General features: G+C 34.1%; 1 protein-coding gene across 2 annotated transcripts in view; it reads right to left on the bottom strand.

The window, feature by feature from the left end:
• raver2 (ribonucleoprotein, PTB-binding 2) overlaps positions 1-15,998 on the bottom strand; it is an 88,062-nt gene that overhangs the window by 18,879 nt on the left and 53,185 nt on the right. The window contains exons 5-8 of one of the 2 annotated variants that reach the window (XM_048199909.1): positions 13,705-13,896; positions 2,979-3,099; positions 2,341-2,423; positions 191-289 (exon numbers count right to left, since the gene is read on the bottom strand). In XM_048199909.1, the coding sequence (XP_048055866.1) occupies positions 191-289; positions 2,341-2,423; positions 2,979-3,099; positions 13,705-13,896 (495 nt within the window). Of the gene's footprint in view, positions 1-190; positions 290-2,340; positions 2,427-2,978; positions 3,100-13,704; positions 13,897-15,998 lie in introns of both variants that reach the window. The other variant, XM_048199907.1, reaches the window with a different exon arrangement.

Genomic DNA, 15,998 nt, shown 5'->3' on the forward strand with positions numbered 1-15,998 from the left:
TTTCTGAACAAATACTGCAGTTTTCTCATTATTTGCAAAAGAATTTCATGCAGACCAATAATATCCTTGCAAAAAAAAGAACTATGAACACAATTTCAGATTGTTGTTGTATAACATGCATTATTTAGCTGGTAGTGTGGTGATGTATTTCTTTTGTTATGGGTATGTTGAAACACGTGAACACACACACATTAGTGATTTGCTTGTCTTTGATCTGTAAAAGCTGTTGTTGGGCCATCTGCATGTGAAGAAGATTCTGTAGAACAAGACCGTTTCCAAGAATGGCACTCTGCATGAAAGAAAGAGAGATAGGTAGATTGCTAAACATGCTTCTTTATGCTTTTCTATTTATCTGTGAAGTAGGTGCCTATTCATCATAACATATTTCCCTCTAAAGTGTTCTTTGCTGTACCTTCTTATCCACGATTAGGGTGTTTCTTTAACTATAAGCACCTTTGCTTTGTGGACTTTTTGACAGCAATCTCCCTTAAAATAAACCTTATCATACTCTCAGAAGTTTAAACCACCTACTTAAAATGTCTAACAGTAGATATGCATGCATCACAGGAGAATTCCATCATTTTGACATTTTCTTCTCTCCCTGAACCGTCATGAACTAACGTAATTTCCGCCACACCTCACATCACTATTCATTTGGTGGTAGAAATAACAATGGAAATGACATCTGAAATATATTTGAAATAAAATTGCATACTCCTTTGTGTTGCTAAAGCTAATTTCATTGGTAGAATTGATATAATCTAAATAGATAAAATTAAAATTAATTTGGAAAAATTGTAAATATTCTGTCCACAAGTGACATTTACCTTCTCATTTCAAGCATGTACTTCACCCGTATTGTTGTTAAACGAGTACATTAACATTTGAAAACAACTTTGTCAACCACAATCAACAAAATTGTTCACTGTGGTGGAAATGAGGTCTCAGTGTAAAAAATATATTAATACCTTTTCAAAAATGTAAATAATGAAATGGTTTATGTTTGTTACATTATTTGTTTATAATATTATAGACCTAAAAAAAGTAATAATTTATACTTTTTTATGATGGATTTTCACAGTTAAATATTACAAGTCTGGGTCATTGGTAAGAATTAAATCTATATATTGGTCAATGACTTGTCGGGTCATTTTTTTTTTTGTCCAAAGGCCTTAATAGTAATAAAAAATAAAGATATGACATCCAAAGTATGTCAGGTAGTACAACTAGATCTCTTTTATTGAATCCAAAAGGTTTTAATTATATTTTGCTACATATAAAGGTATTTTAAAGATTTTTGAAGTGTCAAAAGGTCATTCGGTTTAACTATCCAAAGACCAATACAGCCATTTCATTTGTGATTAAAATATCTTGAAATGTAATAAATGTATATATATATATATATATATATATATATATTAGGGCTGTCAAACGATTAATCACGATTAATCACATACAAAATAAAAGTTTGAGTTTGCCTAATATATGTGGGTGTACTGTGTGTAATTTTTATGTATATATAAATACAAACACATCCATGTATATATTTGAGAAATATTTACAAGTATATGTTTATATTTATATTTTATATAATTTATATTTTATATAAATAAATTTTTTGTACATAAGTAACATATTTCTCTTAAATATATACATTAATTTGTGTGTATTTATATATACATATTAATTACACACATTACTCACACATATATTATACAAACTCAAACTTTTATTTTGTATGCGATTAATCGCGATTAATCGTTTGACAGCCCTAATATATATATATATATATATATATATATATTTTTTTTTTTTCATTTTTTAAATGGTTTTAAAATTATGTGTAGAAGTCGTTGCTTTGTTATGAGAAAGAATGTCCGGAAAATGAATTTCACTGATGTCATTTGGAGTAACCAATATAAAGGGACCATTCAGGATCAAGTAATGCGGTCAAGTATCACGTGACAGGATGTGCCATCATTCAGACACCTGCAAAGGACCACATGGTCATGAAGCAAAGTAACAAACTCTCTTTTAACTCTTTGAATAGTTAAAATTTATTAATTTAATTTAAATTAAATTTATGTTTTTTACACTTTTAAAAACCTTATTCATCAATGACCCATATAAATTGGAAAATAGCACAAATAAATGATGAATGCATTATAAAAAGTTTCAAGAAAGCTTTAATGTGACCTTCATGTTTTAATGTGACCAACAAAAAAAACTGAAATATGTTAGTTTTAATAAAATTCAACCCTTAAAATATGCACCCAAAATTAAAGAAACACCCTTCAGCATTAAGTCAATCTTGCAGGTGATACAAGAGAAAGCATGTACCTGCTGTGCTTTTCCTAACTGTAGCAACGCTGCAGTCAACGGTGGACGCAGGAAGGGGAGATTGTGAGGTCGACCAAACTTTCCTGCTGGGAAACCATTAGATAAACAACATGAGTGGGGAAAAATAAGAGAGTAAATAATGTGAAAAGAAACAAAACAAGTAAGAGAGATGGACGGCAGAAAGTATGTGGCTGATACTGGTGGCCCATGATTTCGTCATTCCAAAATTCCAGCTTCAGCACTAATGGCAAGTTGCTCAGGAATAGGTAGAGAAGTTTAACATTTAATCATGTGCTATATTTAGTGTTGTAATTGTGTGTTCTCTTTAAGCTCCGGCCTCCACTTCTTCCTCAGCTCATTTATTCTCCCACCCAATGAAAAGTTCATTTTAATATATGATTAGGCTTTCATCAAGAGAAAAATCTGCTCCGAATCCACAGCTCTGGTGATCACTGTTACACACACACTCATGCAGAGACATGAGAGATATTTCATCTCAAAAAAACGACAATCCTCACAGGAAACATTTTTGGTTCTGTCTGAAAAAGTACTTAAACGTATCACTCATGAATATTCAATAAATTATTTGGCTAATGAGTAAAGAGACACTTAAGAGAGGCACAGAGAGAGAGCGTTACCTCCTCGTTTGGCAGTGGGGTAGGGTCTCATAAGGACCTGGAGAGCAGCAGGATTGGTCATACTGTTGAGGAACTGGGCCAGATTGGGTTCAGGCAGTAAACCTTTCTTATTGCTCAACATCTAGAGGAGAACACACATATGACAAAGATAAAACAGCAATTCATGTTTTTATTATAAAGAAGAGCCTTATATATAAAAAAAAAGACATATCCAAGCAATTATTATTAATAACACATTTTTGTCATAAAAAATTCTAAACATCCTTAAATAAGAATAATTTACTTGGAATTAAAACTGTGTAAAATAATTTTAAGCAAGAAATGTATCTTCAGTTAAAAGTATATTTTCTTCAGTGGGAAACAAAGGTGATTTTTTTTTTTAAAGAATATGCAGGCCAAACTTTTCAATATAAAAAAGTGAAACACCATAAAAAGTTCCATACAACGTGTTTATTATAACTTATGTATAATTCAAAGTCATTTCATAGCTTTGTGTGAGGAATAGACTCAAATGTAAGTTCTTATTCCAGATCTCTTGGAGTGTGGTACATATGTTGTATGGATTTCTTTTATGATAAATTTATGGTGCTTTTTGTTTAATTTTTAGTCTTATCCTAACATTTTTTCCCCTAAATAAAACATGAAACTCACTAAATTTTGTTACATTTTTATTTTAACTATGCGAAAATGTAAATATTTACTTAAATTGTTTCTGAAAACATCTATTTTAAGTAATTTTGCATATCAAGTAAATTTATGTTTAGTAAGTAATTTTTCAGGATGTTTAGACAAAAAAAAAAAAAAAAAATTATATATATATATATACAGTACAGTCCAAAAGTTTGGAACCACTAAGATTTTTAATGTTTTTAAAAGAAGTTTCGTCTGCTCACCAAGGCTACATTTATTTAATTAAAAATGCAGTAAAAACAGTAATATTGTGAAATATTATTACAATTTAAAATAACTGTTTTCTATTTGAATATATTTCACAAAGTAATTTATTCCTGTGATGGCAAAGCTGAATTTTCAGCATCATTACTCCAGTCTTCAGTGTCACATGATCCTTCAGAAATCATTCTAATATGCTGATCTGCTGCTCAAGAAACATTTAATGTGTACAATTGTACAAAATATTTGTGTACAATATTTTTTTTCAGGATTATTTAATGAATAGAAAGTTCAAAAGAACAGTGTTTATCTGAAATCTAATGTTTTGTAACATTATAAATGTCTTTACTGCCACTTTTGATTGATTTAATGCATCCTTGCTGAATAAAAGTATTCATTTCTTTAATTTCTTTTAAAAAAAATAAAAATAAAAATTCTTACTGACCCCAAACTTTTGAACGGTAGTGTATAATGCTACAGAAGCTTTGTATTTCAGATAAATGCTGTTCTTTTGAACTTTCTATTCATCAAGGAATCCTGAAAAAAAAAGTACACAATTATTTCCAACATTGAAAATAATCATAAATGTTTATTGAGCAGCAAATCACCATATTAGAATGATTTCTGAAGGATCATGTGACACTGAAGACTGGAGTAACGATGCTGAAAATTCAGCTTTGCATCACAGGAATAAATTACTTTGTCAAATATATTTAAATAGAAAACAGTTATTTTAAATTGTAATAATATTTCACAATATTACTGTTTTTTACTGTATTTTTAATTGAATAAATGTAGCCTTGGTGAGCAGACGAAACTTCTTTTAAAAACATTAAAAATCTTAGTGGTTCCACTAACTTTTGGACTGTACTGTATATATATATATATATATATATATATATATATATATATATATATATATATATATATATATATATATTTTTTTTTTTTTATATATGAGAAATAAGAAATGCATACAGTATGTGTTTTTGTTGAGTGTCATATTTGACATATCGGGCTCTTATGACCCAAAAACAGTAGTATGATATATGGAATATATTACATATCATATAGTTTGATGAATGGTATGAAGTTTACAAAAACACCTCAGTTTTTCTAAACTGAGCAAAGATATGCAACTTGAGCAAAAACTATGCAATGGTGCAGTAGCTAATATTTATATGGCCAAAAATTCAGTAAGATAAAATTCTGATTGTAATGTAAATCAGTGAGAGTATCGCAGACTATTTAAATCAAATGCATTTAAACATCAGCTGTCACTTTATATCCCCAAAAAATCTTAGTAAGATGATATTTAAATGCTTATTTTTATGATCAAAGCGCTCTAGTTTTTATTGTGGGTGGCAAAATATACAGTATAATGCAATATAAACAATCCTCAAAAGCTTCACATTTTAAAATTATTTTCCTAAGTTGCTTGGGTTCAGTAAGTGTTCATCTTGAAATATTGCTAACAATATAAAAGTTATTTTTATGCTCACTTAGAAGCTTTCACAGCAAAAAGACACGTGCAGCATGACCTGAAGGTGGACATTTTTAGAATTATACTAAAAGGCCCTTTACTTGCTAAAAAGTAGTAAAACTATCAAACAGATGACAGAAGGCATGTATAGACTGTGTACGACAGTTTTTTTTGATCATGTTCATAACTTAGAGGCTTTAGAAATTTGCATATCAAATATGGTTCAGTACGCTTTATAGGGTTAAGTGTTTTTTTTGTTTCCTTTACATATTTGATGTCTTGTCAAATGTTTATGTGGAATGTTTATGTCCCAGCAGTAAGTGAGCATGTGTGACTGTGTGTATTTGTTGGCATTGGGGAGACGCTTGTAGACATGTGGAACCCCTGATTAGATCTCTGATGTCTGCTAGAGGTGTGGATCCATCCCAACCACACTCCAACTCCATCTGCTGACTACTACTCCCCCACCCACACAAACTTGTGCACATACACACACTGTGCTGCTTTCATAGTGGAATGGGTGAAGCCAAGGATGCAACAACATACTCTGGAATGAGAGGACATCTACGTAATCATTTAAGAATTAGAGGAACGTGATGGTGGCGATGGCCCTGGGTGAAGCAGCAGATGGGTGGAATATTTGGAAAGAGACAGTAGGCCTATCTCTTTATAAGGAACACAAAAGCAGGGCCGTGTCCCATCATGCCCCCTGCCCAGAGCTTCAGAGATGGATTAGCAGAGAGCTCTGTTCCTGATGTGTGCTTCCAAAGAGCCATAAAACACAGCTCAAATGCTTTATTTTCCATACCATTAGGAAATTCAGTGAAACCACAAATGCTGGTGGTTTATTGTTTATTGTTTATTTATTATCTAAAATTTGAGTTCTCAAATAACTGACAGTCCAGATATATAAATAAAGCAAATATTATGAAATAAGAGATCAGAGAGTGTATGAAGCACTAATTCAGTGCAATTTAAAGGTATAATATGAAGGAATATAAAAAAATTAGGGATGCACCAATAGCAAATTTGGATTAAAACTAAATCCTGCACATGTAAAAACATTAAATGTTACATGATTTCTGTATAATGAGTGGCTCCCCACATCATTACCAGAAAATGTCAAGTGATTATTGTACCACTGCACTGGAAAAGCTCTAAATGTGCATTCTGCCATCAAATGAAAGATAAATTAGGACAGAATGATGAAACAAACATTGAAAATCACAGCTCATGCAATACATTTCAACAGACATAATTGTGCATGAAAATGACTATAAAATCAAGTAATATGACTCTTTTTTTAAAAATTACAAATGCAATGAAAATACAGGTGTCACTCTCAGCAAGTATCAAAAATTAAAGTAAAGGTATCAAATTTACCATAAAAATACCAAAATATTTTTACTGTATTGTTGTAGTTTTAGTTTTTAATTATATTTTATAAATTAATTATGTAAGGAATAAGCTGTTGAATTCTTAGAAAATATTGCACTCCCGAGGTGGTAATGCGGTTATTCTTATTTTCTTATTTATTTTCTAAGAATTCAACAGCCCGGAGTCAATTATTCTGCTTATACTACGGTTACCACACCTCAAGACACTGTTCCGATGTTGTATTTCAAGACATTTGTCAGGTTTTGTCCTTAAAACACTCTTGTGTGTGGGACTAATTTCTTACGCATCTCATCCCAAGCCTCTGTTGCTAATTCCAAAACGAACTAGTAATGGAGGCTTGAGCCTTGATAGCACAATAATACCGTTGAAACAGTTATATAATGCTGTGTGAGAGAGAGAGAAAGAGAGAGAGAGAGAATAAGCAGCATATGTGAATTATCCTACCTGAGTCTGTACAATCTCTGATGGCAGAGGTGCCTCTAATAGTGAAACTACACGTTTATATAACGTTACCTGACGAATCGCACAGTTATTACTTCGCTGGTCAAGTTGTTAAACTATTTTACTGATTAATTCGTCAGAGCAGCACTGACAAAACGTTTCTGTGCGAGTGTGCGTCCGTACTATACAGTACGTGTGTATTTTTGATAGAGAGAGGACACAATAAAACGTATTTTGTGGCAAAAACAATGACAATAATTTGTCGTTTTCATCCTATTGTTTAATATATTTATTTGCTTGGTCGGTGTCATTGTGGGTTTTGTTACTTTTACGGTTGTAGGCTGCAAGGACCTATTGAAATAACTGAAATCATTTGGTGAAGTGATATAGAACGGTAATGCGGTCAAGACCTGCTAGAACTACTTTAGCCGTGCGTTTCCCTGAAAATAACTGCACACCTTAGAATGTTGGTCAACCAATCAGATTCAAGCATTCAACAGCCCAGTAGTATAATACAATTTATAACTGTATAAAATAATTATAATTTTAAATTACAGTTTTTATTATTTTTAAAGCAATGTAAAAATGTTTAAAGGTGCCATCGAATGTTTTTTTACAAGATGTAATATAAGTCTAATGTGTCCCCTGAATGTGTCTGTGAAGTTTCAGCTCAAAATACCCCATAGATTTTTTTTTATTAATTTTTTTAACTGCCTATTTTGAGGCATAATTAGAAATGCGCCGATTCATGCTGCGGCCCCTTTAAATCACGCACTCTCCGCCCCCTCCCGAGCTCTCGACTCTGTCACTGCATAAATAAAGTTCACACAGCTACTATAACCCTCAAAATGGATCTTTACAAAGTGTTCGTCATGCAACATGTCTAATCGCGTAAGTATGGTATTTATTTGGATGTTTACATTTGATTCTGAATGAGTTTGATAGTGCTCCGTGACTAATGGCTAATGCTACACTGTTGGAGAGATTTATAAAGAATGAAGTTGTGTTTATGAATTATACAGACTGCAAATGTTTAAAATGAAAATAGCGACGGCTCTTGTCTCCGTGAATACAGTAAGAAACGATGGTAACTTTAACCACATTTAACAGTACATTAGCAACATGCTAACGAAACATTTAGAAAGACAATTTACAAATATCACTAAAAATATCATGTTATCATGGATCATGTCAGTTATTATTGCTCCATCTGCCATTTTTCGCTGTTGTTCTTGCTTGCTTACCTAGTCTGATGATTCAGCTGTGCACAGACCCAGAAGTTAATACTGGCTGCCCTTGTGTAATGCCTCGATCATGGGCTGGCATATGCAAATATTGGGGTGTACACCCCGACTGTTACGTCACTGTATGTCATTTCCATGTACTGAACTCTTGTTATTCGACTATGCCGAGGTAAATTCAATTTTCAATTCGATGGCACCTTTAAAAACGCATAAAGCTGACTTTGATGTAACTTGTGTTTAAAAAAATACTGCGTTTAAAAAAGCAATAAACAAGAACACAACAAATTAACATTGACTGCATATATTGAAAAAACATCTGGTGGATTATCTACACTGTAAAATATGTTTTCATCATTAAATTATGTTAAAACATGTTTAAATCAATATGACTTGTTTATATTACATTTTTTTATTTCATTTTTGATTTTGTTTCAAGTTTTCACTTGATATTGTTTATTAAATAAATTCCAAGTGTTCAATCACTTTAACCTTGGCACCACTTTGATCTTACTTAAACAATAGAAGGTAGCAATTAAACTTAAGCTTTTTTTTTACATAAAGTTCTGTAACTATGATAAGTACCCTGAACAAACTCTATTTCAATTCACGCTTTTATGACAATAACTGAGGCACAGCAGTCATTGAATATGACTGATATGTAACCAGTAGGCACGTATCTTTTTACGGTTTTGCGTATGAGCTCCTAAAGCACTAACCAGTGAGGCAGACTAGTGCAGACACCTGCTAGTCCCCAAGCAAGTGCTAAAATTATATGACTACACTCACACACAAAAGCAATGGCCCGTCAGACTGAAGGGAAAGCTTGTGCCTTCACGGTCTGCGTATGAGTGGGTAGGCGTGTCTCAGATACAGACAGAGTACAGAGATGCCTGTGGCTCGGAGGGGTGGACTTCCTGAGAAATGTCAGCTTGCATTTGCTCTATTTGGCTTGATATTTATCGGAGGAAAAGGGAGAAGTGAGAGAGAGAGAGTGGAGGAGAAAGAGAAAGGAGCGAGGAGAGAAGAAATAAAGCAATGCAATAAAGACCTCATGAAATCAAAATTGCATTTTTTTGGCTTTCGGTTCATATCTGTTAGCTTTGAGGTCATCTATATGCTTTTATGCTTTTATAAGGTGACAAAATTGCCAATAAGCATAAATGTATTTAAATTCTGCACTGGAAAAATAGACCAAAAATATTGATGACTTGCACACAGGGGCATAAACGAAATGTTGTACAATAAAATGATCTAGAATGAGAATGTCCCCTCTCATAATACCACCTGCCTCTGACTATTGGCTCAAAAGGCTATTAGCGATTTTAAAAAAGGAAGGATAAGATCTACTTCATTTTCCTGGTTCATTAGGACATATGTCCAACAATAAAGTGGATACACCAACATTTTTTTCATAAAATTATTTCATGGGGTCTTCCATCTTTAAAAAAGAACAAAAAGTCCTCTTCTTTCACTTCTCTGCATTTCTCCTCTGCTCTAGCTTGTTTGTTAATCTAGCTTTCTAATAAATGTGCCATTGTATACTGAGAATCTGTGAGAAATTGCTTATGCTCCTCTATTGAAAGTCACTTTGGATAAAAACTCCTGGTAAATACATAAATGTAAATGTAAAAAGATAACAGTAGTCAGATATTTTATTGTCCACCAGAAGCAAAAAGCTGAACGTTGAACAATGAAATCAATCAATGTTCGGATGTAGCAACCTGCTCTGCCAACAATATACTGCATCTGTCTACAGAATTAAGTTCCAAATTCAAAAAGAAATGGGCACAATTAAAGTTACATTTGAAATGTCAGACAAAAAAAAATCTATGTTCTAACAAAACATCAATGAGAAACACTGTCTGAGACATGAAAGAACATGACAGAGTGATTTTGAGTGTTAGTGTATGTGTGTGTAGGCTGGGTATTCAGTGGTGCTAAGAGACAGTAAAATTGGTCTGTGAATAAGCTTGTCACATAGAGAGAAAAAAAGGATGCTAAATACAAATAATAAAATGCAACCAAATATAATATATATTACCATATCTTGTGTTGCATATAAAGTTCAGTGATCAGGTCAATGAGTTTTTTTTTTTTTTTTTTTTTTTAATAAATGAATATTCAGCAAAGACACATTAAAGTGGCAGCAAACACTATTACATTGTTACAAAAAATTCAAATAATATATATATATAATATAATATGTGTGTGTGTGTGTGTGTGTGTGTGTGTATATATATATATATATACACACACACACACAAACACACACACACATATACAGGGGTCTACTGTCTGTGTTTTAATGTTAACCAAAAAACAAAAGGACAATCTAATATTTTTGTGTCACGGCTGGAAAAAATATTTTTGGCCAGTTCATTGGCTGGTGTGGCAAAAAATTTGTTTTAGGCCCTATGTGTGTGTGTGTGTGTATCTGTATATATATATATATATATATATATATATATATATATATATATATATATATATATATATATATATATACACACGCACACATACATACAGTGGGTACGGAAAGTGTTCAGACCCCCTTAAATTTTTCACTCTTTGTTATATTGCAGCCATTTGCTAAAATCATTTACGTTCATTTAAGTTTTTCCTCATTAATATACACACAGCACCCCATATTGACAGAAAAACACAGAATCATTTTTGCAGATTTATTAAAAAAGAAAAACTGAAATATCACTTGGTCCTAAGTATTCAGACCCTTTGCTGTGACACTCATATATTTAACTCAGGTGCTGTCCGTTTCTTCTGATCATCCTTGAGATGGTTCTACACCTTCATTTGAATCCATCTGTGTTTGATTATACTGATTGGATTTGATTAAGAAAGCCACACACCTGTCTATATAAGACCTTACAGCTCACAGTGCATGTCAGAGCAAATGAGAATCATGAGGTCAAAGGAACTGCCTGAAGAGCTCAGAGACAGAATTGTGGCAAGGCACAGATCTGGTCAAGGTTACAAAAAAATTTCTGCTGCACTTAAGGTTCCTAAAAGCACAGTGGCCTCCATAATCCTTAAATGGAAGACGTTTGGGACGACCAGAACCCTTCCTAGAGCTGGCTGTCCAGCCAAACTAAGCTATCGGGGAAGAAGAGCCTTGGTGAGAGAGGTAAAGAAGAACCCAAAGATCACTGTTGCTGAGCTCCAGAGATGCAGTCGGGAGATGGGAGAAAGTTGTAGAAAGTAAACCATCACTGCAGCCCTCCACCAGTCGGGGCTTTATGGCAGAGTGGCCCGACAGAAGCCTCTCCTCAGTGCAAGACACATGAAAGCCCGCATGGAGTTTGCTAAAAAAAACACCTGAAGGGCTCCAAGATGGTGAGAAATAAGATTCTCTGGTGTGATGAGACCAAGATAGAACTTTTTGGCCTTAATTCTAAGCGGTATGTGTGGAGAAAACCAGACACTGCTCATCACCTGTCCAATACAGTCCCAACAGTGAAGCATGGTGGTGGCAGCATCATGCTGTGGGGGTGTTTTTCAGCTGCAGGGACAGGACGACTGGTTGCAATCGAGGGAAAGATGAATGCAGCCAAGTACAGGGATATCCTGGACGAAAACCTTCTCCAGAGTGCTCAGGACCTCAGACTGGGCCGAAGGTTTACCTTCCAACAAGACAATGACCCTAAGCACACAGCTAAAATAATGAAGAAGTGGCTTCACAACAACTCCGTGACTGTTCCTGAATGGCCCAGCCAGAGCCCTGACTTAAACCCAATTGAGCATCTCTGGAGAGACCTAAAAATGGCTGTCCACCAACGTTTACGATCCAACCTGACAGAACTGGAGAGGATCTGCAAGGAGGAATGGCAAAGGATCCCCAAATCCAGGTGTGAAAAACTTGTTGCATCTTTCCCAAAAAGGGTGCTTCTACTAAATACTGAGCAAAGGGTCTGAATACTTAGGACCATGTGATATTTCAGTTGTGTGTACATTAATGAGGAAAAAAATGAACATAAATGATTTTAGCAAATGGCTGCAATATAACAAAGAGTGAAAAATGTAAGGGGGTCTGAATACTTTCCAGACCCACTGTATATATATATATATATATATATATATATATATATATATATATATATATATATATACACACACACTGTTTTTGTCACATGTCTGCTGTGCTGTATTCCTTAGTTTGACCTAGTTTCTGTTTGTCAGTCTGTTAATCATGTAATTAGTTTCCACCTGTGTTCATTATCTCGCTCATTAGTTCCTTTGTTTGATACTTGTATTTATTCCCTTTGTTCTCCTTCGGTCTTCGTCCGTTCTTGTTAATGTTAAGTTGTGTGATTTCCTGCCTGTTTTTGTTATTAAATATCACTCTTCATATTCTCCTTCGTCCTTGTGCCTTTATACACACACGCTATGTGACAGTATTACTGTATGTGTGACTTTATTAAAGGGTTAGTTCACCCAAAAATGAAAATTCTGTCATTTATTACTTACCCTCATGTCGTTCCACACCCGTAAGACTTTCGTTAATCTTCAGAACACAAATTAAGATATTTCAGATGAAATCCGATGGCTCCGTGAGGCCTCCATAGGGAGCAATGACACTTCCTCTCTCAAGATCCATAAAGGTACTAAAAACATATTTAAATCGGTTCATGTAATTTGTGTTCCGAAGATGAACGGGTGTGGAACGGCATGAGGGTAAGTAATAAATGACAGAATTGTCATTTTTGGGTGAACTAACCCTTTAAGAAGTCCAAGGGGGGAATTTAGGGATCAAGTTGAATCTCTTTATCTCTTTATCATGAACAGCAAGCTGTAAGGTTGGTTTATGTCTACCACAATGCGTATTATGTACTGAATTATTGGGTGCTGAGAGCATGAAACCAATGAAATTAAAGAAACGTTTAGAAACCAAACACTATAAAGACAATCTGAGTCCCGAAGCAAAACCACTGTGTTGAAGAACATCAATTAATGCTCAACACCACTGACAGTGTCTTCAGGACAGTGTTGTTTTAGACAGGCTGGTTTATGTGGATCTGTCCAGCATGATGAAAATAGCCGTGCAGTTTATTTCAGGCCTCGGAAATGCAGCGGAGGTCTGTAGATGTCTGAAACAGCAGGGTTTGTATGAATACTGTAATTAAACTGTCACCACTGCCATTTCACACATGCACATGTGCATTAATGCTTCTGCATGAATATGTGGCTCTCTTTGCTTGCTATGTGACGATAAAGACCATGTCACTTGTCCCCTGTGAATGTGCACGTCACTCACCACACCCTGAGCAGCGATGAGGGCGGCGAGAGTGCTGCGTCCAGAGGTTCCTGGGGGACAGAGTGACAGACGTATCTCCTGACCCTGGATCAACTGTCTGTCCATCTCCAGCAGCATGGCTTCAGCCTGCTCCGCCGTTTCATACTCCACAACAGCGAAACCCCGCACTGGACTTCCTTCATCCTGAGCCAGCTACAACACACACACACACACACACACACACACACACACACACACACACACACACACACACACACACACACACACACACACACACACATTTGTTTAGAGATCAACAAATATTGCCAAAGGTGGGTGATTTTGGTACATCATTCATCATCACAATCCAATTTTATAATCATCTCTCAGTTCTTGCGATGCATGATTATGTTATGAAACCAAAAAATGAACAATTTCATTCATTTTCATTAAAATTCTCAACTAGATGCATCCTAAATAATGGAAGCAAAATATATCTGCAGATATGAGATCTCAGCTCCACTGGGTTGAGCAGAGCCTTAAGGAACCCACTGATTTGTGACTTCTGGTGTTGATTTGTGAGCTGCCTGCAGCTAAAGGATGTGGTTAATGATTGTGACATCTAACATGAGAAATATAACCCCACTGCATACTAAGCACTACTTTGATATTAGAACAGAAATTAAGTTTTAATTATTGAGTATTTTTCCTTGTGGCAAACATGAACATGTCTGTTTATTGATACTGTGGGCTCCAAATATCTGAGATCACAAGTGAAAATGTTTTTATTTTTATTTTTTATTTTTTTCATTGAATGCTCATTCAATTCATTTTTTTAAATTATAATATTATTAGCATATTAATATTATATTATTATCTATACAAAGGATTTCAAATGTGCTTATTTGATTAGTGACCTAGAAATGCAATAGAATATCTTATTTTCTTTCTTTCTATTTTGTTTCTTTGTTTACCTGGAGATACTATGATCAATTTAACTATAATTACTATGCTAAAACAAAGTGTGTTAATCAAGCAGCATATCACTGGATGTTGTGACGTCTTTGCTGAGTAAGTGAGAAAAGTTATGCATTGCTAGGTTAAAGGAATAGTTCACCCAAAAATTAACTAAAAAAAAGAAGACATTTTAAAGAATGTTGGTAAACAGACAGTTGATAGCACCCATTGACTTCCATAGTAGGAAAAAATATACTATGGAAGTCAATGGGTGCCATCAACTGTCTGGTTACCAACAATCTTCAAAATATCTTCTTTTGTGTTCAACAGAAGAAAGAAACTCATACAGGTTTGGAACAACATGAGGGTGAGTAAACAATGGCAAAATTTTCATTTTTGGGTGAACTATCCCTTATTAGATGTCAAAAACAGAGATGACGTAATTTCATACTTTCAATCATCCAGCTGTGTCCAGATCTAAAACTAGACTCTGTCTGTGAGAGAATGTGTTGTGTTCTATCAGGCAAGTCAATTCCTTATTTATGGTTTTCTTTATGACTCTGAAATAAGTGAAAAGAAGTCTGGCTTTGGTCATATTTGCTGCTGCCTTTAAAAAAAAAATATGAATGATATGTTAAATATTAAATAGAATAACCTTTAAATGGTTAGTTCACCCAAAAATTAAATTTCTGTCATTAATTACTCACCCTGATGTCGTTCCACACGCATAAGACCTTTGTTCATCTTTGGAACATAAGATATTTTTGATGAAATCCGAGAGTTTTTTTTAATCTCCCATAGAAAGCAACATAATTAACGTCATTCAAGGTCAAGAAAAGTTGTAAAAACATCATTAAAATAGTCAACGTGACTACAGTGGTCAATAATGAGCCAGCGTTCGGACGTAGAACCTGGAAGTGCTAGACGTAAACAGCGTAGGAGAATGACAGAAGAGAAGATATTGTTAAATAAAGTTGTTGTTTTTGTGCACAAAAAGTATTGTCGTCGCTTCATAACATTAAGGTTGAACCACTGCAGTCACATGGACTATTTTAACAATGTCTTTAGTACCTTTCTGAACCCTGAATGATCGTAATTACATTGCTTTCTATGGGAGATAAAAAAAAACTCTCGGATTTCATCAAAAATATCTTAATTTGTGTTCTGAAGATGAACAAAGGTCTTACGGGTGTGGAACAATATCAGGGTGAGTAATTAATGATGGGAATTTCATTTTTGGGTGAGCTAACCCTTTAACGCTTAATATACAACACCTCTAACATGCAAAGCCCCCAAAAAGTACATGGTCACTGCATGATGCATGAAAGCCATCACATTAGGTAACAAAATATTGGGGA

Source organism: Megalobrama amblycephala, linkage group LG8 (assembly GCF_018812025.1).
Source record: "Megalobrama amblycephala isolate DHTTF-2021 linkage group LG8, ASM1881202v1, whole genome shotgun sequence".
Lineage (NCBI taxonomy): Eukaryota > Metazoa > Chordata > Actinopteri > Cypriniformes > Xenocyprididae > Megalobrama > Megalobrama amblycephala.